The 27,005-nt window shown below is 45.9% G+C and overlaps 1 protein-coding gene across 2 annotated transcripts in view; it reads left to right on the top strand.

Moving 5' to 3' along the window:
- BBX (BBX high mobility group box domain containing) overlaps window positions 1–27,005 on the top strand; it is a 157,877-nt gene that overhangs the window by 21,910 nt on the left and 108,962 nt on the right. For both annotated transcript variants that reach the window (XM_075336579.1, XM_075336578.1), the window contains exons 3-6: window positions 11,470–11,665; window positions 13,164–13,273; window positions 16,388–16,468; window positions 23,923–24,003. In XM_075336579.1, the coding sequence (XP_075192694.1) occupies window positions 11,470–11,665; window positions 13,164–13,273; window positions 16,388–16,468; window positions 23,923–24,003 (468 nt within the window). The remainder of the gene's footprint in view (window positions 1–11,469; window positions 11,666–13,163; window positions 13,274–16,387; window positions 16,469–23,922; window positions 24,004–27,005) is intronic.

The following is a 27,005-nucleotide window of genomic DNA, read 5'->3' as shown; positions in this document are numbered from 1 at the left end:
GGCACAATAATAACAGGGACCTTCCTAGAATGCAGCCCAGGAGCTGCAGAGGGGGAATCTTTTAGCTTTTGGGCGAAATTTCTGATGACAGGTTCCCTTTAATACTGATAACAAGTTCAAACAGGCACCATTACTACAGGTAATGAGTGGAGGACAGAAGAGCCTCTTAAAGAAGTTACAGGTCTGTGAGAGCCAGAAATCTTGCATGTTTTTAGGTGACTAAATACTTATTTTCCAACATAATTTGCAAATAAAATCTTGCCAAATCAGAGAAGATGGTTTTCTGGATTTGTTTTCTCATTTTGTGTCTTATAGTTGTGGTCTACCTATGATGTCAATTATAGGCCGACCTCATCTTTTTAAGTGGGAGAACTTGCACAATTGGTGGCTGACTAAATTCCCCCCCCCCCCCCCCCCCAAAGTATAAGAATGTCTCTTGGTTTGTAGCATCTTATTACTATTGCAAGACAGGAGAAGCGGATACATTGTCAAAGCAGTAATACTATCCAACCAAAAACCTCTATAATCTTCCGAATAGACATTTTTGACATAGAAAATATTAATCTTTACAGACTCCTGTCTCCATGAACAATAAAACATTATCAGCAAATCATCTACAGACTATAGTCCAAAAACAGAACAGAGGCATATTCAGGGCTGGGAAAAGAAACAATGCGTAATTTAGGGAAGATGTATATTCTCCTGATTCCATAATTCTCATGTTAGAAATGTGTTGAACGAGCTGAGTTCAATAATTTATCATCTTGACCAAATTGAATTAAACATCCCGACTCTATTCAGCATTGCAGTGAGATTTCCCATGGTCCGCACATCTCTAACACAACTATGTAACTGCAGTAAAGAAGGAGGAAGTGTTCGCTTCCAGTTTTTTTTTTTTTTTTTTTTTTTTGTTTTTTTTTGTTGCTTTTGAACATCTGGCTACTGTGAGAACATGTAGCAGTAACCCAAGGGTTTTGCATCCTATTTTAATATGAAAGATATTAAAGCAAATCTGTGAGCAGTTTTTTACCATTTAATCAGAGACCAGCATCATGTAGAGACAGAGACCCCGATTACAGCAATGTGTCACTTACTGGGCTGCTTGATATAGTTTGATGGGGTAGCAAAAACCTGGAGATGCATTCCCTTTAAATAAAATTTTGGATCTATTGGCATCTATTTTTCTGTTAAATCTTAGATTAAAAGGGTTGTCCACTACTCGCAGGGCTGTTTAGTTGGTAAGACAAGCCTCCTCAATACTAGTCCCTTATAAATGGCTTATGTTTAAGTAATAAAGTTACTGTAGTAAAATGTTATCAGGCTTTTCATCACCATTCTAATGCAGTAACCAAGCTATTTAGGTAGAAAAGAAAATATATTTATTGGAATACAAGTTTAGATCACAAAAAACTTTAATAAATTGTTAATAGGCAATACACTATGCAGTTAGAGGGGGGGGGTTTCAACAAAAATGTACTGAATAACATTTGTGCAGTCTATGAATTTGTTCTGAGAAATAGAATTGCTTCCATCTGATCCTCCTTCATAGATGACTTCAAATCTGACCTAATAAAAGCTGAAGAACAACCTCTCTGCACTAACTTGGGTTGGTGGCAAAGCGGTGACCACATGGGCAACGTCTTTAATAATCTCAGGGTATAAAGGAATTGCCTCATGCACAGTAAGTTTTGATGAACGGTTGAACTCTTCTACTTCTTTGAGAGCAAGTGAAAACATTTTCTGAAATATGATCAATCTGTTTGCTATGGGAGTGGAATCCTTTTCCCTGGGACAACTCTTTGATGCACCATGTCGTCCATAGACTTTTCAATATGAAACTACTCAGATGATGAGGCGGAAGATATGACAGCAGTAGCACTGGATGACATCACTCCTCATCTGATGAGGCTGAAGATGCGGCAGTAGTTGCACTGGCAGGATCTAACTCCTCTTGCTCTTGGCAGTCCTGTAGCCGCTCATCCTAACTGCTACCTTTTATCTGTCAGAGCTTCTTTTCCTTTAGTAAGCTGATCAATCAGCAATAATATGACATGGGTCCACATACACAGCTGCCAGAAGAATTTTATTTTCTAATACCAGTGTCTGTCCATTTCATCGAAGCAGCAATGCCATCTGCGATTAAATCTTCTCTTTGGGACAGACAAAACGGCAAATCCTTTCACTCATTTATGAAAATGCCGGGAGCTATTGTAAATCTTCACCTTGTAATTTTGTAGTCACTGTAAATGGGCGATGAAGCAATTCCATCAGTTCAGCCACCTGTCTCCACTGATCTTCATTTAGTGTTACCTGAGGGATGCGATGTATACAAGAAAGGGGTTCAGCTCAAGCAATTGCTCAATTATTAAATAAGTGCTGCCCCACCGAGTGGCTTGATCGACAATTGCCCCTTTCTCAGCTCGTCTCTACAAGATGGAATCTCAACTAAAAGCCTACATCCCTAGATCAGGAATAGAACAGACATTTATAGGACATTTCAAAACTTTCCCAAATTCTTATGAAGAAAAAAAATACATTGCAGTATGTGCTGAATAATTTATTATATATTTTTGGCATTGGTCCATTTTATACAGAATACACCAAAATGGACACTCCACAGCGTTGACTACTCAGACAACCTCTTAGGCATCCATATGTTTTCCCCCATAAAAATAACACCTATACTTGCCTCCGGTTCTGGAGCCATACTAGGTGTCAGCACTGGCTCTCCCATGGATCCCTTGAGATTGTCACGTGATCACTGTGGTCACTTCACTCTACCCTCCATCAGACATCGAAAGTCACACCTGTGGCTGACCTCCCACTATCTCTGGATTTTTTTGAGTTGCCCAAAGGAGGGAAGAGTGAAGTGACCATTGTTTGGCCACAGGAATCCATGTCACGCAATCCCTTGGATTGCCAGTGCAGACAGCACTGAAAGGGCGATGAGTAGGTGAGGTCCAACTAGATGGACCCAGGTCTATTTGCAACCTATGTAACTATGAGTATAGTTGTTATTTTACTAGGAGCAAACATATGGATGAAGAAGAAGTTGCCCAAGTAATGGACAACACTTTTTCAAGTTTTTTTTCACCAGTCATGGATATGGGATATGAGGGCAAATCCAGAACAAGTGAAGTACCGTATTTTTCACTTTATAAGACGCACCGGATTATAAGGCGCACCCCAAATTTAAACATAAAAAAAGGTAAAAATATAAAAATGGAGTCTGTCATATACTCCGGTGTTCTCTTACCAGAGGGGGGCAGCAGTGGTGGTGAAGCAGGGTCACAGGAGGCAGAGGTTGTGCTGGCAGGCGCGGCGGGTCAGTGGCGGCGGCGGCGTCCATGGTGATGGCATCCATGGTGGCGGCAGCAGCGGCGGCTGGTGAGTCGTGCAGCAGGCCAGTGCAGTGATTGTCCCAGTGTCCGCGGTCCCGGTTCAAATGATGGCCCCTGGAGCGGCGCATGCGCAGATGGAGCTCTCATCCAAGAGCTCCATCTGTGCACGCGCCCGCTCACGGCGCCATCATTTGAAACTAGGACTGCGGACAAACTGGGTAACCTGCTGCACAGCCGCATGACACACACTCGCACAGAGTGGCAGCCAGCAGGCTGCCCGCCCACCCTGCTTGCAAGCGGCCGGGTACCTGTGCTTGCTTGCGTGCGTGCGGGTGGCAGCCGTGTGCCTGTGTGCGGGCGGCAGCCGGGTGCCTGTCGGTGCCGGCTGCCTCCCGCACACAGGTACCTGGCTGCCGCCCGCACAGGCACCCAGCTGCTGCCCGCATGCAGGCACAGGCACCTGACTGCCGCCCGCACGCAGCCACAGGTAACCGGCTGCCACCCGCACACGAGGACAGGTACCCGGCCGCTTGCACGCAGCCACAGGCACCCGGCCGCCCGATCGCCACACAGACAGGACCCCAAGGTAAAGCTATATTCGGATTTTAAGACGCACCCCTCATTTTCCTCCCAAATTTTTGGGAGGAAAAGTGCGTCTTATAAACCGAAAAATACGGTATATCTTTTCCTAGGGCCCCCCATTACTAACCGCTATCTGGAATGAATGGGTTTAATTTGTGAAGAAAAGTAGTGTGATACCACAACATTGAAGGCTTACATTGTTTTTCTGTATTAGTAGAGCAAATACAAGTTTTAGCCACTTGTCGCCAGTGGCCACGTATCCGGGGAAGGTGAGGTTCCTAGGAAAGAGTCCCACCTCTCCACCTATTAGGTTGTCTGGTTGAAGATTTAGAAGTCTTTTATAGTTCTCAGAGATGAGGCCATTCTTACACCATCTCACAGTAGATGGTAAGGAGACTCTTCATTCTATAGAGAGCACATATCGTGTTTAATCTGGAGATATTGGTAGTGACATTGTGATGGTAAGGTAGTCTGTAAGGCTGCTTTCACACATCCGGCTTGAGCTCTGCGGCTCAATCCGGCTGTGCAAGCTATGCAACGGATGCGGTGAAAACACCGCATCCTTTGCATAAGTTTTCCCCATGCGGCCCGTCCATTTTTTGCCGCTTGCGGCATGCTACTGAGCATGCGCAGTGGCAAAAACCGCATGCGGCGGCCGGATGCGGTTATTGCCGCATCGCGCCGCATCCGGCCGTCATAGGCATGCATTGAAAAAATGCGCCGCATCGGCCGAATGCGGCGCGATGCGGTTTTTTTTTTTTGCCGCACGAAAAAACGTGCCAGGCAACGTTCCATCCGGCCGCCGCATCGGCTAAATCTGCCGCATGCGGCAAAAAACGGACGGAACGCAAGGCCATGCGGCACAATGCGGCACTAATTAAAGTCTATGCAGGAAAATCGCAACCGGCAGCAAAAAAAAACCGGTTGCGATTTTCCTGCAAAGTGCCGGATTGTGCCGCATTGCAGAAACCGGAGGTGTGAAAGCAGCCTAAGGGGGCAGATTTCCCTAGCCATATAGTCAGCTGTAGCCTCAAACCGGAATAATCCGCTTTCAAACCAAAATGTGATAATTTCAGTAGATAAACCATCAGGAAATGAGGGATTCTACAGAAATGATGTTATTGGAGAACTAACGGAAACTAAAGGAAATATTTTGAACATATACGCCATATTTGGTGAAATTTATGGGGCCTAGGGATTTTGTCTGACTTTTTTGAATGGCAAATATCTCTAGTTATACAGCGTTGCCTACAGCACACTGTTTTACTGCCCATTAGAGGCGTAATGTTGGACGTATTGATTGTCATCTACTAACACAAGCACTGTCTAATATACAGTACAAGTCTTTCCCCAGCCTGCCACTAGGGGGTGCTATGAGGACGTGTTAACGTGACTTCAGACGGAGGCTTTTTTTTTTTCTTTTCTGTAGAAGCTGAAAGAGAAACTTGATGGCTAATCGTAGCGAGGGGCCCAGGTCTGTGTATTTAATCGTATTAGTATGGAGTCCCCAGTATAAGTGACTGTATTCAGTACCATGTCCTCAGGAAGTACATGTGTCAGGGGAAATGTCATCTGCTTTGTGTGCAGTGTAGGTTCGTGGCATCTCTGTGCATTGTGCTGTGCATAGACCTTTCTTGTGCAGTTGTCAGGCCTGAATGTGGAGGTTTAACCTTGCCCGGCATAGATGGATTAATGACTGTGTTTACAGCATGATCTGCATGTCCTGTGATTACAGCAGATGTGCATGATGACTGTGGTCTGAGCTGTGCGTGGTCTATTAATGTTTCATAAATTGCTTATTGTCAGCCGGGTGCTTAAATTCATCCATCAAGTTGATTTTTAGGCAGAAATATAAACCTGATGCAGGAGGATTTGTGTGATCAAGGCTCAGAATCAATCTTAGGCCATTAGTGTTATATTATGTGGGTCATGTTGTGGTTCGTCCATGCATGTGGCTGTACCTGGTACTGTATCCCAGCCCCATTCACTTGCACAAGGCACAGCTACGGTACTCAGACACCCCAACCTGAGGATAAGCCATTGGTGCTTTACTCCACAATATTACACTTTCTGTTTCCTCTTAGAGACTTTTTTAAAAACTAGTATTGGGAAATCAAATTACTGCTTTTACATTGTAAAGGGCCTCAGAGAAATGAGAGCTAACCATGCAGAAGTCTATTGCTTTTTAATGCTTTTTAGCTCATCCAGGGAAAACTCGTATCCAGGGTGCACGGATTAAACACCAAGCTGATTCTATAGAAATCAAGCAGAGGAACACTTTAGCATCCCCAAAAAGTATGACATTTAAAATGCAAATTTATTAAAAGCTTCTTGTTAAAATCAATATTAATAAGATATGCATACTGAAAAAAAATAGATCAAAAGTTACTCAAGCTACAAATAAGGATTTATGATCCGAAACAGTAATTTATTTATCTCCATTTTTTTTTTCCATGATATACGATTCCTCGTGTTGAGTGAGCTATTGATTTATTATATACTCTTTATGTGTATGTAGATGTATATATATATTTTTGTACTTTGAAATCTTTCTGTGTGTCTGTATGTGAGTATATATTCATTATATAGAGAAGCAGTGACCTGGACATTCTCTCTTCCTGAACATGTCGCACCCCAGGTCTATGGGGTACTCTGTCCCGGGCCTGGTTTCACTGGGAAGTGTCACGGGTGTAATGGCCGGTGCCAAGTTCCGTGCCCCGGGGGGGGGGTTGCTTTTAAAAGAGGGTATTTACAGGGATTATAATAAAGTTTTTGTCATGACGCCACTTGCGGGTTGCAGCTATACAGATGGAGCCGCCGCTGCAGTGTCTCTCACTGCTGTTGCTGATGTTAATGGCAGCCTGGATGTTGTGGCCCTCCGCAAGTAGGGCTGAGCCCCAGGGGGTAAATGATGGTAGTTGTTGTTTATGTCCGTTAGTAATACCGGGGTGCGGAAAGAAGGTAGGCAACACAAGGTATTGCAGTGTAAATGGTTCTTTACTCACAGAGATGTTGCTTGCAACCCGATGGCGGCTGGTCCTCACCACTGGTCCCCTTAGTTCCAGTGCCGGTGTGGTGACCTGGTAGCTTACTTCCCCTGCACCTATCTCTGGTTGGTGGTTCCCGTGGCTTGGAGTGTCTGGGGTCCCCCTCCTGGTTTTCTTTCAGTCTTAAGGGCACTTTACACGCTATCGATATCTCTGGCGAGCGTACCCGCCCCCATCGGTTGTGCGACACTGGCAAATCGCTGCCCGTGGTGCACAACATCACTTACACCCATCACACGGATTTACCTTCCCTGCGACGTTGCTGTGGCTAGCGACCCGCCTCCTTTCTAAGGGAGCGGTTCGTTAGGCGTCACAGCGACGTCACACGGCAGCTGTCCAATAGAAGCGGTAGGGCGGAGATGAGCGGGCGGAATATCCCGCCCACCTCTTTCTTCCTCATTGCCGGTGGACGCAGGTAAGGAGATGTTCGTCGTTCCTGCGGTGTCACACATAGCGATGTGTGATGCTGCAGGAACGACGAACAACCAGCGGCATGCACCACCAACGATATTATGAAAGGAGCGACGTGTCAACGATCAACGATTTTTTGACGTTTTTGCGATCGTTGATCGTCGCTCCTATCTGTCACACGCTGCGATGTCCGTAACGACACCGGATGTGCGTCATAAACACCGTGACCCCGCCGATATATTGTTAGCGATGTCGCAGCGTGTAAAGCACCCTTTAGTGCATATGGCGGGCAGTTTGAACTCTGTAGGGTCGGTGTTCTGTTCCTGGTCCCAGGTTCTCCCATCACTGCTGTGCCCCGAACTTTAATTCGGTGAGGTCCTGGATGGTCCCCTCACCGTGCAGATTTTATTAGGTCTGCCTGGATCGTTTTCCTGTCCTAGGGCTCTGCATCCCGTCGATGTTATGGTTCCAAGTGTACTCCGCCGTACTCCCTCGGCAACCACACGGCTGAGCCTGACAGGTCACTTCTACACTTCCCCTTCAGTACCGCTACGTCTGTTTCCTTTCACTTCCACTTACTGACTGTCTGGCCCCTCCTCCCTGGCTGTCATCTAGGGGACTGGATCGGTTCCACCCCTAGGTGGCCATCAATTGGGTCCAACCCTAGCCTGTCACCATTTTGGGGGAGAGGAAAACAGGGGTTGTATGAGTGTTTTGGAGTTACCGGTACTGGTCTTCTGGGTCCCTGGGGTAGGCCCTGTAACTCCTGATGGCTCAGGGGCGCTACAAACACATCTCTAAAGTTTGTATAACAGTTTTCCATGGAAGATATCCTAATTTCTTCAGTTTACCTGTAGGCAGAGGCACAGAGATAACCATTGCCAGGATCTGTAGATCAATGCTGTAGCAATAATTATCTCTAAGATTTTCCTGCTTCATAAGTAAAGAAATAAGGGGATTCACCGAACAGAATCTTAAAACAAATGTTGGTGTTGTACTTTGGAACATTCACTGGCAAGCAAAAGGGTAACAATGCTTTGAGCTTTTCACTTTCAGGCACCATATCTCAGCAACCACTACAGCTTGGAATATGAGTCTACCTTCATTTTATAGGCAATTATCTTAGCTATCTCATACATACATTTGACTTGCACCTATATAGCATATGATTAATTATGTAGATTTTGTCATGTCACTGAAGTATTACTGCAGCCTTGCAGCACTGGGGTCCTGGGTTCAAATCCCACCAATGACACCATCTGCAAGGAGTTTGTATGTTCTCCCCGTGTTTGCGTGGGTTTCCTCCGGGTTCTCCGGTTTCCTCCCACACGCCAAAGACATACAGATAGGGACTCTAGATTGTGAGCCCCAATGGGGACAGTGTTGCCAATGTATGTAAAGCGCTGTGGAATTAACAGCGCTATATAAATGAATAAAATTATTATTATTGTTACTGTTTTGCTCCTGAAAATATAAATTCAATTTTTTATTTATTTATTAAGTATTTTGTAAATCTACTCTTTTGTTTTCTACACTGCCTGACTCCTTCTGAGCATGCTCTCAATCAGATTCAAGTACCGTAAGTCTTAACCGAAATCTAGTCCCAGGTCTTTTCTGCTTATTCCCAATGTCTGTGCATACTTTTTGACTCACTTGGGTTTATATACAGCTTTTTATTCAACTCTGCCTACAAGTGTTCAATTGGGTTCAGGTCTAGGGTCTGTGGGGGCCTCTACTTCATTGTCATTAAACCAGATCTTCTCCAATATCTGCGTATACTTTTGGGTTGTTGTCCTGCTGGAACACTTTGTGGTTCTTTCATACCCACAGTACGCAACGAAATATCTTGTCTTGTAGAATACTCACATATAGCTCAATGTTGAGAGCACCAGCCATCCTGGTCAGCCCCATATCATCAGGCTTCATCTACCGAACTTGACAGTTACTTCAATTTATCAATCTGTTAGTGCCTTTTTTTTTTCCTTGCTTCTTCCAGACCCATTTACACCCATCAGAGCCTAGTCTATTGATATTTGTCTCTTCGCTCCAAATCACTCATTTCCAATCTTCTACTGTCTACTTTTTGTATATATATTATTATTTTTTTTTTTTTTTTTTTTTTGTGAATTTGAGTTCTTATGACGATATTGAAGTCTAGGCTTCTTCACCTTTTTTTCAGGCCACCATTTCAGAATTGTGTAACGTGTCACATGCTGCTTGCATGGACATCTGTGATCTCACTGTTACGAAGCATACTGCCATGTTTGTCACTCCAGGACTGATAGACCATGTGATGAGCTGACTTATTGACTCCAATATTGTGACATGACAAGATTCTAATCATATACTAAATAGTTGCAAGTCAAGTTTATGCATGAAATAGCCAAGATTGTCTATACAATAATGGTAGTCTCACACTGTAGTGGATGGTGAGATATAGAGCCTGAAAGTCAAACATTCAAAACATTGTTACCCTTTTGCTCATTAGTGTAAGTGAATTTTAGCTAACCGGGTGGGGTGGATTCACTGTGCCACAGCTTTGCCTGAGCAGCATTGACAGGAGGCATTGTTGCTGTGAGAACAGAAGAGCTCGATATGCTGGATGGCACCTGGAACAACATGGAACAGAGCTGGAAAATTTGACAGCATCTAAGGCATGAAATGGCACAGGTGATTATAGAAGATAAGTTAATCTATATAATGTATATTCAGACAGGCTTTTTATAAACCAAAAAATAGCCGATACAAAATATATATTAATAAAGTTTATTAGTGAATTGATAAAAGATGAGCTAAAAAGCAATGAAAGTAGGTGCAAGATGCACCACAGAACGGCATGGCAAGGGACAATAGATAACTATCTCAACAAAGTATTATGAATTCCAATAAATTAATAAATATGTAACATCAGGAATATATACCGTAATTTTCACAGGAGTACAGAAGAAATGGTTACAGTATGAGATATGGGTACTTTCTGGGTGTGCATTTTTTTTTTTATTGATTTATATCTCATACTGTAACCATTTCTTCTGGACTCCCCTCTATGAAAATTTATTATATTCCTGATGTTACATATTTATTACCATATTTATTAATTTATTGGAGTTCACAATACTTTTTTGAGATATGTATCTATTGCCCCTTGTCGTGCCGTTCTGTGGTGCATTTTGCACCACTTTCATTGCTTTTTATCTTATCTTTTATCTATTCACTAATAAACTTTATTACTATATATTTTGTATGGGCTATTTTTTGTTTTTTAGGGATATATACGGTTGTTTTATAGTCCTATCCATTTATTAATATGGGGAATGCGGTGGTGCATTGACGCCATTGGGCACTGTGATCCATATCCCCCTGTATGACAAAATTTTGGTAATAGACAGACTTCTTAGAATAGCAGAGCCGAGTATGAGAACAGACACCTTTTGAGCAGCACTGTTGAGTATGTGGATACATATGTTGAAACTGCAGAGGTAAGGATGCAGACACGGACTTTGCATACTTGGCTTCGCCATTCCAAACAGGCACTTTGGAGCAGCAGTACCATCTATGCAGACAGGCGTAGTCGACTATTTGGATAAACACTTTTGTACAGCAGTGCCGAATATACGGACAAGCACTTTGGAACAGCCATAGCTGGCACTAGATGCAGCAGAGGTCAGCAGAATGGCTGAGCAGAATTTGTCAGGAGGTATACAGTAGAAAACGTCCAGTGGGATGGTAGTGACCATCACACCTAACTGACTACTCTGGGATTATTCTACTCACTAATCCCACCTGAAAGAGTTTAGCGGGTAACATCAGAGGTGCGCGCCAGCTTACCATGGTAACCCGGCATGCACAAAAGCAGAGGGAGCCAGTCAGAAGGAAGGTGCAGAGCGTGGCACTGGATCTGTGACAGGTGAGGAACGGGTCCAAATTCTTAACAGTAACTCATAAGGTCCTTGTTTCATGTAAAAGGAAATTGAATTGTAAATATTGCACCATTTGCTTCTAATTATTATATTTCCTTCTTTTATTTATTTTTGTTTTGGTCTATTAGATATTTGCAGTAAATCCATTTTCCACTTTTTTCTTTCTAGTACAAGGATGCGTTTATGAAAGCACACCCTGGTTATAAATGGTGCCCAACAACTAATAAACCTGTGAAAGCCCCTACAACAGTCACTACCAGGAAAAAACTTTGGCCTTACCCTCAAGAGCCAATCAAAGAAATAGCAAGTTCCAAGGGAGCCTCAAAGGAAGAAGAAATGCCACAACTAAATTTTGGCATAGCAGGTAATGGGCCCTTCTACCAGCACACTTTCCTGTCCTCCTGAGTAGGGAGAACTTCTGATTTCAGTGTTTGGAGTAAAGCCCCTGTCACACACAGAGATAAATCTGCGGCAGATCTGTGGTTGCAGTGAAATTGTGGACAATCAGTGCCAGGTTTGTGGCTGTGTAGAAATGAAACAATATGTCCATGATTTCACTGCAACCACAGATCTGCCAAAGATTTATCTGTGTGTAACGGGGCCTTTAGAGAAGAATCTGACATGATGGTCCATGTTATATACGCTACATTTCCCCCTATCATTTGGTTGCCGTTTACTACACCTTGCCAAATGGCTCTGTAGCCAATCAGTGGTCATTTACCAACCACATCTCAGCTAGTGTAATCGCATCCTAAGCAATAAACTATATTCTGCTTGGGAAACCTGGCAACTGGGTATTAATTCTAAAGACATGGTAACATTCACTAGTAATAGACTACATAATGGTAGTAACTTGAGGTCTAGCAGCTGCCAGGATAGTGCATGGCCCCTTGTGCTGCTGCAACCACTGGGTACAAGCAATACAGCCATGCCCAGCACTGCACGTAACTCATTCTCTGGTCCCAGTGCTGTTTTATGAACCTGAACTTTTCAGGACCTGGTGATGGCACCCAACCAGAGGCCGCCAGTTGTCTAACCTGAATCCAGAGATCAGCGCTTCCAGCAGCACAGCTCCAACAGTACGCTGAATCGATCAGGTCTGATGTACACTCCAGAGGCTGTAAATAAATATATATAGTAAAATGTAAATATATAAAGATAAATACAATTAGAAAACAAAATAATACACTCAAAAATTAGAAAAATAAAATGGGTAAGGCTATGTGTGCACGTTGCGTTTTGTCCCTGCAGAAATTTCTGCAGCGATTTGAACAGCACACGTGCGCTTCAAATCGCTGCAGAAAGAGTCCGTAATGAAAAAAAAAAAGCCGATTTCATGCACTCTGAGTGCAGCCCCTCCCATAGACAGAGCAGGAGCTGCAGGCAGAGCGCACAACAGAAGTGACATGTCACTTAGAACGCGCGCTTCGGGCAGCAGCCGAAGCGCTGCGCTCTAATACACCACGTGCGCACGTCTCCTGCATAATCTTCATAGATTGTGCTGGGGACGCAGGATGCATGCAGTTACACTGCGGTGCAGATCGCAGCATAACTGCATGCAATTACGCAACGTGCGCACATAGCCTAACTCTCGATACCCAATACTGCCAGTAGATATCTTGTATGAGAGAAGCTTCTTTTTTGTCAAGTGCTCAGGAGTTCATGTGTTACATCTTTATCACTCATTGTTCCACCTTGTTCATCCAGATCCATGTGCTTTTACGCTTTCACAAAAAATAAAAAAAAATATCGAAGCCTGGATTTTGCAGTGTTAATAAAATTGATGGTAGGGCGCTACGATGTGCATGTAGATGATTTCTGCTACCGTCTATCCCAGCTCATTATACATGTTTATTTCTAAGATCCGACACAGATGGGAGGACTGAGCATGCTGCTTCTGGCTGGGGAACATGCCTTGACTGCACACAAGGATCAAGCGTTGGCTGCTGATGTAGAGAATGAAGAGCTGGAGGTTTGTAATGACACAGAACCAGTGTAAGATCTGCACACACGTCACTAGGTAGCTAAGATAATGACTTTGTAAAGTGCTCGTCTTCTCTGGTAACATTATGTTCCTGGCTGTTTTCTGAATTATTCATAGTATTGTCCACTTATACTATAAATCTGTTGCACATCATTAATAAGAGCTTTTAGGCCATATATTCTGTTCTGTAATGGGGATTACATGTACAGAGAAATGTCTGTCCTGGTGTGTATAACAGTATGTCCACATGGATGACATTGAGCTGGGAGAATCTTAACAGCACTAAGCTGAAAGTTGGAAGTGATATTACAGCGCTTGTAGAGTAAAAGGTTGGGAGAATCTGGGTCCCGAGTCCCCTGTTGTACCTTTTTAAGATCAGTTGAACTCCGCCACGAATGTAAGGCGTGTAACCACGACAGATTTATAAAGAATCTTCAGAACTGCAAATTAGTGTTATTCATCTGAGTGGGTTTGCATTGAGGACATACACAGGGATTTCTACAAGCCTCATTCAGTTCAATGGGACAGTCACAGCAACAAATCTGCCATTAAATATACACCCAATTATGTATGACCGAGTATTTTTTTTTTTCTTTCTTATAGCTCATTTTTTGCAAGCCTTCGAGGCACAATAAAGGATATAGGTCCTGTGTTATCCTGCTATATAGGTTTCAAAGAATATGCTATTAGTTTCTAGCCTTTAAAATTACACTTTACATAAGTATTATCAGTAAAATAGTTTGTTGTTTCCCTGTTGTTAACATCTTATTACTTGTCTTTACGGGTGATAGATCAAGAGCCACACATGCTCAGTAAAGCTTAAAGAGATTGGCCACTACTTTAACATTGATGGCCTCTCCTTATGATAGGTCATCAATGTCTGATCGGCCAGAGTTTTGACACCAGCTCCCCCCCAGCTGATCAACTGCTTTCTGTGCCGCCGCTGGACGGAAATGCTAAGCTCTGAAGCTGCCCCGTCTTCTGATGGTGACTGCAGCTGGGTACTGCACATTTGCCTCCCATTCAAATCAATGGGAGGCAGCGGCAGCCACCATCAGAAGCCTGGTCAGCTCCGGAACAGAGCATTTCCACCCACAAGCAATGAGAACAGATGATCGGCGTGGGTGCAATGTGTGGGACCTCGGCCGATCAGACATTGATGACCTATCCTAAGAATAGGCAATCAATGTTAAAGGGAACCAAACATCAGGTTTTTCGTGTATAAGGTGCAGCCAGTGCAGTACTGGCACTATCAGGCACAGGCTGTACATATCATCAGGGTGCAGCTCGGGTGTTTAGACAGCGAAATCCAACTTTATAAAGTTTGAAAATTTGTGCACTTTTTGATTGACGTGTGCACCTCTCTCCTAATGTCCAGGCGTGTTATGTACGTGTTCCCCGCCCCCCCCGCTGCCTGTTCCTCCCTCTCTCTGGCTGTATTTAAATTTCCCTGGGTCAAGGGACCCGCGCCGTCCAATCCGGATCCAATATCAGCTGAAAAAAAAACCCAACACACTTCAGTGCAGCGTCGGACTGGCTACCGGAGGAAACTCCAGTAATGCCAGGCCTGGATTCAAGACACACACACACACACACACACACACACACACACACACACACACACACACACACAGCGTGCGCACACACACACACACACACACAGCGTGCGCACACACACACACACACACACACACAGCGTGCGCACACACACACACACACAGCGTGCGCACACACACACACACACACAGCGTGCGCACACACACACACACACAGCGTGCGCGCACACACACACACACAGCGTGCGCACACACACACACACAGCGTGCGCACACACACACACACACAGCGTGCGCGCGCGCACACACACACACACACACAGCGTGCGCGCGCACACACCACACACAGCGTGCGCGCACGCACACCCACCACACACAGCGTGCGCGCACACACACCCACCACACACAGCGTGCGCGCACACACACCCACCACACAGCGTGCGCGCACACACCCACCACACAGCGTGCGCGCGCACACCCACCACACACAGCGTGCGCGCACACACACCCACACACCACACACAGCGTGCGCGCACACACCCACCACACACAGCGTGCGCGCACACACCCACCACACACAGCGTGCGCGCGCACACCCACCACACACAGCGTGCGCGCGCACACCCACCACACACAGCGTGCGCGCACACACCCACCACACACACACCACACTGCATGCACACACACACTGCACACACACATAGAACAGACACACAGCTGTGAGTGCTTTCCTGCGGTGACCTGGCATTCAGAAAGTGAGCTCGGGTCAACGCAGGTGCGCACACACAACATTGTGAACTCACCTCACCTGAGCCCCGGTGTCCTAGGCGGCTGCTGTGCTGGTAGCGTAGCAATCGTGTCCTCCTATCAGCTGATCTCCAGTCCTGTTGCAACCGCGCACGCTTCCGCGGTCACAACGGGATCTGAAGAAGCGAGGGCACCCGGCTGCACGGTACAGCGGGCTTCAGTAACATGGCGCCGGAGATAAGCGCTATGCGCAGGCGCCAACTCCGACGTCATGTCCCTGAAGAGGGAAATTTTAAATACAGCGAGAGAGAGGGAGGAACAGGCGGGGGTGGGGGGGGGGGCGCGGGGATACACGTGCATAACACGCCCGGACATTAGGAGAGAGGGAGGAACAGGCTGGTGGGGGGGTGGGGAACACGTGCATAACACGCCCGGACATTAAGAGAGAGGTGCACACGTCAATCAAAAAGTGCACGAATTTTCAAACTTTATAAAGTTGGATTTCACAGCCTAAACACCCGAGCTGTCCCCTGATGGTATGTACAGCCTGTGCCTGATAGTGCCAGTACTGCACTGGCTGCACCTTATACACGAAAAACCTGATGTTTGGTTCCCTTTAAAGTAGTGGCCCACCTCTTTAATATACCAGGTGGACTTTAGACCCCCGTACTCAGGCTAAAAGGAGGTTTTAGCATCCAGACTTCCATCAACTATATATTTTTATTATAGGTCCCATGGATAGATGGGAAATGTTACTTTTGCCATAATCACTTGCCTTGATCGTATGTTCTATGCACAGGTGTCTGCAAGTCCAACTGAGACAAAGGAGTCTGACTGCTTTCTGCCCACGAAGAAGTCTGCATTACTTGAACTTGCTGAGGTAAGAAACACCACCATTTATATCTTATGGATATGAGCAAAATACATTTCTTTGTCGCTCCATTGGGAGACCCAGACAATTGGGGTGTATAGCTTCTGCCTCCGGAGGCCACACAAAGTATTATACTTTAAAAAGTGTAACCCCTCCCCTCTGCCTATACACCCTCCCGTGGATCACGGGCTCCTCAGTTTTATGCTTTGTGTGGAAGGAGGCACACATCCACTCATGCATTCTTAAGTCTCTTCAGTGGTGGCTCCTTCCCAATTCTCTATCGCAGGGAAAATCCTTCCTGCCCCCAACCTGGGCTGTGGTCACCACGGACGCGAGCCTGTCAGGGTGGGGAGCGGTTTTTCTCCACCACAGGGCTCAGGGAACCTGGACTCCGATAGTCTTCCCTTCAGATCAATGTTCTGGAGATAAGGGCAGTGTATCTAGCCCTATTGGCTTTCCATCGGTGGCTGGAGGGCAGGCAGATCCGTATCCAGTCGGACAACGCCACTGCCGTCGCATACATCAACCACCAAGGCGGCACTCGCAGTCGTCAAGCCTTCCAGGAAGTCCGGCGGATTCTGCAGTGTGTGGAAGCCACAGCCTCCACCATCTCCGCAGTTCACATCCCGGGCGTAGAAAACTGGGAAGCAGATTTTCTCAGTCGTCAGGGTATGGATGCGGGGGAATGGTCTCTACACCCAGAAGTGTTTCGAGAGATCTGTCGCCGCTGGGGAACGCTGGACGTTGATTTCATGGCGTCACGGCACAACAACAAAGTCCCGGCATTCATGGCTCGGTCTCAGGATCACAGAGCTCTGGCGGCGGACGCGTTGGTTCAGGATTGGTCGCAGTTTCGACTGCCTTATGTGTTTCCTCCTCTGGCGATGCTGCCCAGAGTGTTACGCAAGATCAGGTCCGACTGTCGTCGCGCCATTCTCGTCGCTCCAGACTGGCCGAGGCGGTTGTGGTACCCGGATCTGTGGCATCTCACGGTGGGTCAACCGTGGGCGCTTCCAGACCGCCCAGATTTGCTGTCACAAGGCCCGTTTTTCCATCTGAATTCTGTGGCCCTCAACCTGACTGTGTGGCCATTGAGTCCTGGCTCCTAGCGTCTTCATGGTTATCTCAGGATGTCATTGGCACCATGAGACAGGCCAGTAAACCAACGTCCGCCAAGATCTATTACAGGTCTTGGCAAATCTTCTTATCCTGGTGCTCTGATAACTGTTTTCCTCCATGGCCGTTTGCCTTACCCACTTTTCTTTCATTCCTTCAATCCGGAATGGACAAGGGTTTGTCACTCGGCTCTCTCAAGGGCCAAGTATCGGCGCTCTCCGTATTTTTTCAAAAGCGCCTAGCCAGGTTTCCGCAGGTCTGCACGTTCCTGCAGGGAGTTTGCCACATGGTCCCACCTTACAAGCGTCCGCTGGAACCCTGGGATCTTAACAGGGTGCTAACGGCTCTTCAGAAACCACCTTTCGAGCCACTGCGGGATGTCTCTTTATCACGTCTTTCGCAGAAGGTGGCCTTTCTAGTGGCAGTTACATCACTCCGGAGAGTGTCTGAGCTTGCAGCGCTGTCATGCAAAGCCCCCTTCCTGGTGTTTCACCAGGATAAGGTGGTTCTGCGTCCTGTCCCGGAATTTCTCCCTAAGGTGGTATCTCCTTTTCATCTCAATCAGGATATCTCCTTGCCTTCATTTTGCCCTAATCCAATTCACCAATGTGAAAAGGATTTGCACTCCTTGGATCTGGTTAGAGCACTCCGACTCTACGTGTCTCGCACGGCGCCCCTGCGTCGTTCAGATGCGCTCTTTGTCCTTGTCGCTGGCCAGCGTAAGGGTTCGCAGGCTTCCAAGTCAACCTTGGCTCGGTGGATCAAGGAACCGATTCTCGAAGCCTACCGTTCTTCTGGGCTTCCGCTTCCTTCAGGGCTGAAAGCCTATTCTACCAGAGCCGTGGGTGCGTCCTGGGCATTGCGGCACCGGGCTACGGCTCAGCAGGTGTGTCAGGCAGCTACGTGGTCTAGTCTGCATACTTTCACGAAACACTATCAAGTGCATACCTATGCTTCGGCAGACGCCAGTCTAGGTAGGCGAGTCCTTCAGGCGGCGGTTGCTCACCTGTAAGAGGGGGCCGTTTCGGCTCTTCTTATTGAGGTATTCTTTTACCCACCCAGGGACTGCTCTTGGACGTCCCAATTGTCTGGGTCTCCCAATGGAGCGACAAAGAAGAAGGGAATTTTGTTTACTTACCGTAAATTCCTTTTCTTCTAGCTCCTATTGGGAGACCCAGCACCCGCCCCTGTGCCCTTCGGGCTGGTTGTTCTTTTGTGTACACATGTTGTTCATGTTGAATTGTTCTTTTGGTTCATGGTCTTCAGTTCTCCGAACATCCTTCGGATTGAATTTACCCTAGACCAATTTATAAGTTTTCTCCTTCCTGCTTTTGCACCAAAACTGAGGAGCCCGTGATCCACGGGAGGGTGTATAGGCAGAGGGGAGGGGTTACACTTTTTAAAGTGTAATACTTTGTGTGGCCTCCGGAGGCAGAAGCTATACACCCCAATTGTCTGGGTCTCCCAATAGGAGCTAGAAGAAAAGGAATTTACGGTAAGTAAACAAAATTCCCTTCTTTTATTCTTGGCTTTATATTTGCTCCTGTCCGTCATATAATCCATAAGGCAGCATAATATGATTAGGGTTATAGCATCCCTCATATACATTATGGCTTTGTTTGATCGCTACACCATGGCTTCTGTTTTTGATGGATCGATGACATATTTGTCAGAATGGATTTCCTGATGCATTGGCTTCAATTGGATCCTTTAAAAGGGTTGTCCAGTGAAAACAAGTTATATATCCACATGATTTATGGTAACTTACTGATTGATGGGTGTCTGACCACTTGGGCCTCCACTAATCGTTAGTGTGAGAAATTTATATCTCATATGAGGCATTTTTATCCTCAAAATGGAGTGTCAGGTGCGATGCCCAACCATCACTCCATTCATTCTTTATAGGGCTACCATAAAAAGCCTCATGCAGCTCTGTAGGGAATAAAAGGAGCTCATGTTCAGCGTGCACACTACTGTTCCATTCTAATGGGAACATATACAGTGCCTTGCGAAAGTATTCGGTCCCCTGAATTTTTCACCCTTTTCCCACATTTCAGGCCTCAAACATAAAGATAAAAATGTTAATGTTATGGTGAAGAATCAACAACAAGTGGGACACAATTGTGAAGTTGAACGAAATTTATTGCTTATTTTAAACTTTTTTAAAAAAAAATAATAAACTGAAAATTGGGGCGTGCAATATTATTCGACCCCTTTAAGTTAATACTTTGTAGCGCCACCTTTTTGCTGTGATTACAGCTGCAAGTCGCTTGGGGTATGTGTCTATCAGTTTTGCACATCGAGAAACTGAAATTCTTGCCCATTCTTCCTTTGCAAACAGCTGGAACTAAGTGAGGTTGGATGGAGAGCGTTTGTGAACAGCAGTTTTCAGCTCTTTCCACAGATTCTCGATTGGATTCAGGGCTGGACTTTGACTTGGCCATTCCAACACCTGGATACGTTTATTTGTGAACCATTCCATTGTAGATTTTGCTTTATGTTTGGGATCATTATCTTGTTGGAAGACAAATCTCCGTCCCAGTCTCAGGCCTTTTGCAGACTCCAACAGGTTTTCTTCAAGAATGGTCCTGTATTTGGCTCCCTACATCTTCCCATCAATTTTAACCATCTTCCCTGTTCCTGCTGAAGAAAAGCAGGCCCAAACCATGATGCTGCCACCACCATATTTGACAGTGGGGATGGTATGTTCACGGTGATGAGCTGTGTTGCTTTTACGCCAAACATATCGTTTGGCATTGTGCCCAAATAGTTCGACTTTGGTTTCATCTGACCAGAGGACCTTCTTCCATTTGTTTGGTGTGTCTCTCAGGTGGCTTGTGGCAAACCTTAAATGACACTTTTTATGGATATCATTGAGAAATGGCTTTCTTCTTGCCACTCTTCCATAGAGGCCAGATTTGTGGAGTGGAGAGTGATCATGGGCCTCTTGTCTGCTTCTCTGATCAGTCTTCTCCTTGTTTGAGATTACATTTTTAAGGGACGGCTGAGTCTTGGTAGATTTGCAGTGGTGTGATACTCCTTCCATTTCAATATGATCACTTGCACAGTGCTTCTTGGGATTATGGCACTGGGGACCAGTTTATTTTGCAATACCATGTTATAATCTGGTGTGTAGTGGCCATTTTCTACATCATTTGGTTCCTCATCCTGTTGGTTATTGTAGGTAAATTTATTTATATTTTATTTCTGGTCCTTGATGTCCTGCTACATGTATATTTCTTGTATCTGCATGTTCACATATTTTGGTATATTTATTGGGGGATGGTATGTCTTTTAGGGACATGTTACATTTACACCCATTTTTTGGGGTTTTTAAATGTGCTATTGTGTTTTTCCTTGTATTTTGTGAATAAAGTATCTACATATTTATTTCATTATCTTTTGGGGATCCCAATTGTTTTGCACACCGCTTTCTCTTTTGCTATATTCTTGGTCCATGTACTTTGGTGTGTTATTGGTCTGATCCCAGTTTATATCTGTGGTGCCCTCTACCAAAAGCTTATTGTAACTCCTTTCAGCCAATGTTGAGACAGTACAGGTTTCACTGTGGATAATGACGCAATCTTACCAGCTTCCGCCAGCATCTTGATGAGGTCTTTTGGTTTTGTTCTTGGGTTGAAATGCACATGTCTGACCAAAGCACCTTCTCTAGTACACAGAAACCAGTCTCCTTCCTGAGCGGTATGATGGCTGGACATTTCCATCTTGTCTGTACTTGCATATAATTGTTTGTGCAGATGAGTGAGGCACCGTCAGGTATCTGGAAATTGCACCCAAGGATGAACCAGACTTTTGCAAGTCCATAATTCTCTTCTTGAGACCTTTTGCTGATTTCTTTTTACTTTCCCATGATGCTACACAAAGCAGTGTGTTTCAGGTGTGCATTAAAATATATGCATCGTTGTGTCTGTAACTCAGAAGTTGGCAATAGACATGACATCATCAGAAGCTTCCAAAGACATGACAGCACCATATGGGCTGTCCTATATGGTTTAAAGGCACAGTACTCTTGGTGGGCTTTGCACGCTGCGACATCGGTAACAATGTGTTACCGACGCTGCAGCGTTAGTCCCTGTCGCAGGTGCGATATCTTGTGATTGCTGCCGTAGCGAACATTATCGCTATGGCAGCTTCACATGCACTCAACTGCCCTACGACATCGCTCTGGCCGGCGACCCGCCTCCTTAATAAGGGGGCGGGTCGTGCAGCGTCATAGCGACGTCACACGGCAGACAGCCAATAGAAGCGGAGGGGCGGACATGAGCGGGACGTAGACATCTCGCCCACCTTCGTCCTTCCGCATAGCCGGCCGGGACGCAGGTAGGAGATGTTCCTCGGTGCAGCGGCTTCACACACAGCGATGTGTGCTACCGCAGGAACGAGAAACAACATCGTACGTGTCGCTGCACCGGCATTATGGAAATGTCGGACCCAACCCGATCATACGATAACGACGCTTTTGCGCTTGTTAATCGTATGTAAAAGGCTTTACACACTACGATGTCGAGAGCGACGCCAGATGTGCTTCACTTTCGATTTTTACCCCACCGACATCGCACCTGCGATATCGTAGTGTGCAAAGCCCGCCTTAGTGTATGTAAACTTTTGACTTTGCAGAAAGTATTAAAAATACCTTAAAACATTCTCTCGCTCGCTCTCTCATTATTCTGGCCTATATTGACCTAAAACAGTACTGGACTTGTCCCTTTTTACTGAGCACATGTCAGTTGTCAATTTCAGTAGGATCTTGTTATTGTATGATATTTTCAGTGCATAGTGACAGTGTGCTTTCTTCGGCAGCTCTTATGAGAAATGACGAGCTGGCAAGAGAGCGCATTGTCAGTGCCCATTGTAAAAATAGGGGTTAATCAGTATTAGTTTTGAACCAACCTTTTATTTATTTATTTATTTTTCTAAAGATGTAGTGCTCAATACAGTAGGCTGTGAACTGGTTTCCCTGGTGGTGACAACAGGGCACCTCAGAATAAGGAACTACCGTATATACTCGAGTATAAGCCAACTAGAGTATAAGCTGAGGCCCATAATTCTGCCACAAAAACTGGGAAACCATATTGACTCCAGTATAAGCCTAGGCAGGGAAATGCAGCAGCTACTGGGAAGTTTCAAAAATAAAAATAGATCCCAATAAAATGTACTGGGCTCAACCTTGTAGTAATGTGCCCATCCTTGTCCCCCCTTGTAGTAATGTGCCCTGTCCTTGTGCCCCCTCCCCTTATTGTAATGTGCCCCTTCCTTGGGCTCTCTAGTAATGTGCCCTACCGTAATGTCCTCCTATCAATCCCCTTCTTCTCCTATATTATGAGATAAAAATTATTCTCACCTGTCCTCCATTCCCGCGGTGACCTCAACTGCTTCTTGTAGACCCCTCTGTGATCGCGTCCAATGCACGGGGCTGCAGGCTGCCATCCTGGCTTTACTGCAGTTGAATGCTTTACGGCGGCAGCAGTGCCGTAAAGCATTCAACTGCAGTAAAGACATGACTGCGGCAGTGGCGGCCCCGTGTACAGGATGCGATCACGGAGGGGTCTATATGCCTGCGGTCTGCAAGAGGCATCCCTTTATGATCACGTCCCGTGTACGGAGCCACCACTGCAAGATGCCATCATGGCTTTACAGCAGTTGAATGCTTTACGGCGGCAGCGGTGTGCACGGGGCCACTGCTGCTGTCAGAGCTTTACAGCAGTTGAATGCTTTGCTGCACCGCCGCCGCCGTAAAGCATTCAACTGCAGTAAAGACATGATGGCATCCTGCAGCCCTGTGCATCAGACGCTACCACGGAGGAGTCTACGTGCCTTGCAGTCTGCAAGAAGCAGCTGAGGTCACCGTGGGAACAAAGGACAGGTGAGAATATGAGAATAATTTTTTTTTGTTTGACCCTTACTCGAGTATAAGCCAAGGGGGCATTTTCAGCTTAAAAATATGGGCTGAAAAACTCTGCTTATACTCGAGTATATACGGTAGTTCTCTGTATCACTGAAAAGCAACAAAATAGCAGCAGCTTTCAGTAAAATCACTTGTATGGCCTGTGCCGCTGATAGTAGTGTTTGGCTGCGGCAGTCACGTGAATGACATGATTGCTGTAGGCCCAACTGTATAAGGGGTACTGAATAGTTTAGTACATGTTTTTTATTGTTTTAACATAGATTTTTTATTACATAACACCCCTATAATATAACATAGCTTTGTAAACTATGTCTTCTATCGCATGTATCAGCATCTTCTTTTTAGAGCTGCCACTAAACTTCTAATGTTTTAAATGCTTTATAAAAAAAATGGGCAGGTTATTAATGTATTTTATCTTTAGATTTCTTCAAGCACATCCGACTCAGATGCCGTTTCACCTGCAAAGCGATGTGACAAGTCTGCACTCTTCCAGTTTGCTGAAGTAAGTGGTAAAACCGAAAGATCAGTTGTAATTTATTCAGTTCTCTAAGGCTGTGTGCCCATCAGGGTTCATAGCGTTCTGGATGCAGCGTGATTTTACTGTTTTCAAAACGCTGCGTTGTACAGTAAAAGCACGATGGATGGGGTTTCTAGAAATCCCATGCCCATTGTGGTGGTTTTCCTGCAGTGTAAACTGACATGCGTTGCGGCTTCTCGAGCCACAGCATGTCAATGTATTGCTGCGGAGCCACGCGAGTAGTCTCCACAGGGAGAACAGCGAGAGACCGCAGCTTCCCAAACCCTGACCGTGGGCACTAGAGCTGCGGTCTCCTGCGGAGAACACTCTCGGCCTCGCAGGAGAGGACATGCCGCATTCAGGACGCAACATCTTCGGTTTGTGGGCACATAGCCTAAAGCTGCAAGTAATAAAAGTGTAGCCTGTGACTCTGCCCTTTGAAATTGCGGAAATTTGTTTGGGTCTATATGCAGCATTTGACTTGTATGTATGTGTATATGATTTAAAATGATTGAGGATAGGAAGTATTGAAGCCAAATAAACATTGAAAACTGTGTGTGGTTACACAGTCTATGGATGTGAGGCCAGTTGGATGTACTGTCAAATTGTCTGAAACACCTTTTGGATATGACTTATAGTAGAGAAATGAACATTCAATTCACGGGCAACAGCTCTGGAGGACATGTCTGCAGTCAGCATGCCAGTTGTAAGCTCTCACAAAACTTGCAACATCTGTGGCATTGTGCTGTGTGATGAAACTGTACATTTTAGAGTGGCCTTTTATTGTGGCCAGCCTAAGGCACACCTGTGCAATAGCATGCTGTCTAATCAGCATCTTGATATGTCACGCCTGTGAGGGGGATGGATTATCTCAGCAAAGCAGAAGTCACTATCACAGATCAGGTAGCCCGGAAATCTTGGCATTACTTATACTTATAAGATGCAGAAGAACACTTTTTCTTGTCTCTTTCCCTGTCATTATAACAACGATTCCTACTATTCAGAAAAATCCAAACCATCAGACATCACTGAAGAATGTCAGCGAGGGAATAATAGAAAATGGTGTCAGCACATCAGATCAGTCAGCACATTTTGTAGATATCGGGTATAATTTGTAGTATTGGAATTGCTACAACTATTTTGCACATTCCCTCTCACCTACAATAAGATTCTTCTAATACCCAACATGGCGACTAGTGTGTTGAACAGAAGAGGCTGCAGCACTCGCTGAGAACCAATTTAAGCCATCAAATTTATGGCTTGAAATTTACTCTGAATTGGTTTTACAATTGGGGGATTCTATAATAATTGTAGGTTGATGAAGTATATAAATAAAGGTTAAAAACCATCATTATTTCTATAGTGACTAATTTTGTTTATATCAGTGGAATATTTTCTCTGACGCCTCATTGGGGGACACAGGATCATGGGTGTTATGCTGCCTATCCATAGGAGAACACTAAATAGATGCGAAAAGCATTAGCTCCTCCTCTGCAGTATACACCCCCTGACCGGGCCAGGCAACCTCAGTTTTAGCTTAGTGTCTGTAGGAGGCACATCCTTTCAAGGTTTTGTTATTTTTTGAGGGCGACGGTTTCCCTTAGGGACCGATCTCCCAATACCATCAACGGGCGGGAACGCGGAGTGTTGCCTCCACGTACCCCCTCCTGCGACGCTGGATCCTGGACTGCCTTTTACTGGCCGACGGGTCTCGCAGACACCGATTTTCCAGAGCCCCGGGCAGAGGCAGAATTCCTCAGCCCCTCTTTGCAGGCTCTGAGTTGATACATTGCACCTGTGTGGCCGGACACAGCAGGCTGACTGGACTAAGGCAGTGTTAAGGTGAGATCCCCCCTGACTGGTTTCTCAGACAAAGGGAGAAAGACGGTGCAGGGAAGGCTACCAGGACTGCTGATTTACAGTCTTTATTCCCACCATAGCTCCTGCAGAGATAATCTAACGGTGGCGGGGGGAGGGCTCCCAGGGCTCATAAACTCAGTGTTTATTCCTTCTAGCTGCGTGCTGGCTGGAGGAGGGGGAGTCCCTTGCTGATTGCAGGGACTCCTGCAGAGATAATCTACTGGTAGCTGTGTGCTGACTGGAGGGGGAGAAAAACTGTCTCAGAGGCTCCCTTACCACCGTTTTTTACTGCCGACAGTAGGAGGGCACACTGGCTTCTTCTTGGCGCTCTTTTAGCGCTAAGCCCGGCCCCTGCAGGCCGCGATAAGCCCCCCCACCCAGGAAAACGCGCCAAGTTCTCCACAGAGACTCCTTCCTGAGGACGCAGGGCCATCGGCTGATTCTGGTGAGGGAAGCAAATACAATCCTTGCTTCCCACTGCTTCACTTGTAGCTCTGCATATCATTGCTCCCCCTCCTGGCATACTCCTATTAGGAACATGCAGAACTCTAAGGGTACTAAAAGTGCTGAGGCTCACATAGTCTATTATTCAGCCTGCACTGCCTGCCATGCTGAGCTATCACGTAAACACACCTCTTCTCTCTGTGAGTCCTGTGCCCCTATAACCCAAGACCCCCCCCCCCGCCACCACCGCCACAACCGTCAGCCCAGAGCCTAGGGCTCCCAGCCCACCGGAATGGGCACAGTTTCTGTCCCAATCCATGGAAAAACTGTCACAGAACCTGGTGCTGGCTATGCAATGTCGTCCTCCACACCCTTCTGGGTCCCTGGACGGAACGCAGCCTGAGGATACCCCTATGGAGGATTCTTCTGTGGTAATCCGGGCCCATGCTTAACCGGTTGCAGGGATCAGGAAAAGAGCACACTGCCAGGTGTCTCCAGCACTCTCTCATGGCCCCCATGGCTCTCCCTCGGGAGCACACAGGGCAGGCTCTCCCACACGCTCCACGGCTTCTGAAGAGCTGGAGGAGGGAGAATGCTGTTTGTACCAGGATGATTCCTTGGTTTCACCCTCCCCAGATTATCAAACTGCAATAGACTCCCTTATAGCAGCAATCAACCAAACT

The sequence above is a fragment of the Anomaloglossus baeobatrachus genome, chromosome 2 (genome assembly GCF_048569485.1).
Source record: "Anomaloglossus baeobatrachus isolate aAnoBae1 chromosome 2, aAnoBae1.hap1, whole genome shotgun sequence".
Classification (NCBI taxonomy): Eukaryota; Metazoa; Chordata; class Amphibia; order Anura; family Aromobatidae; genus Anomaloglossus; species Anomaloglossus baeobatrachus.
This window is presented reverse-complemented; position numbering and strand designations above follow the sequence as displayed.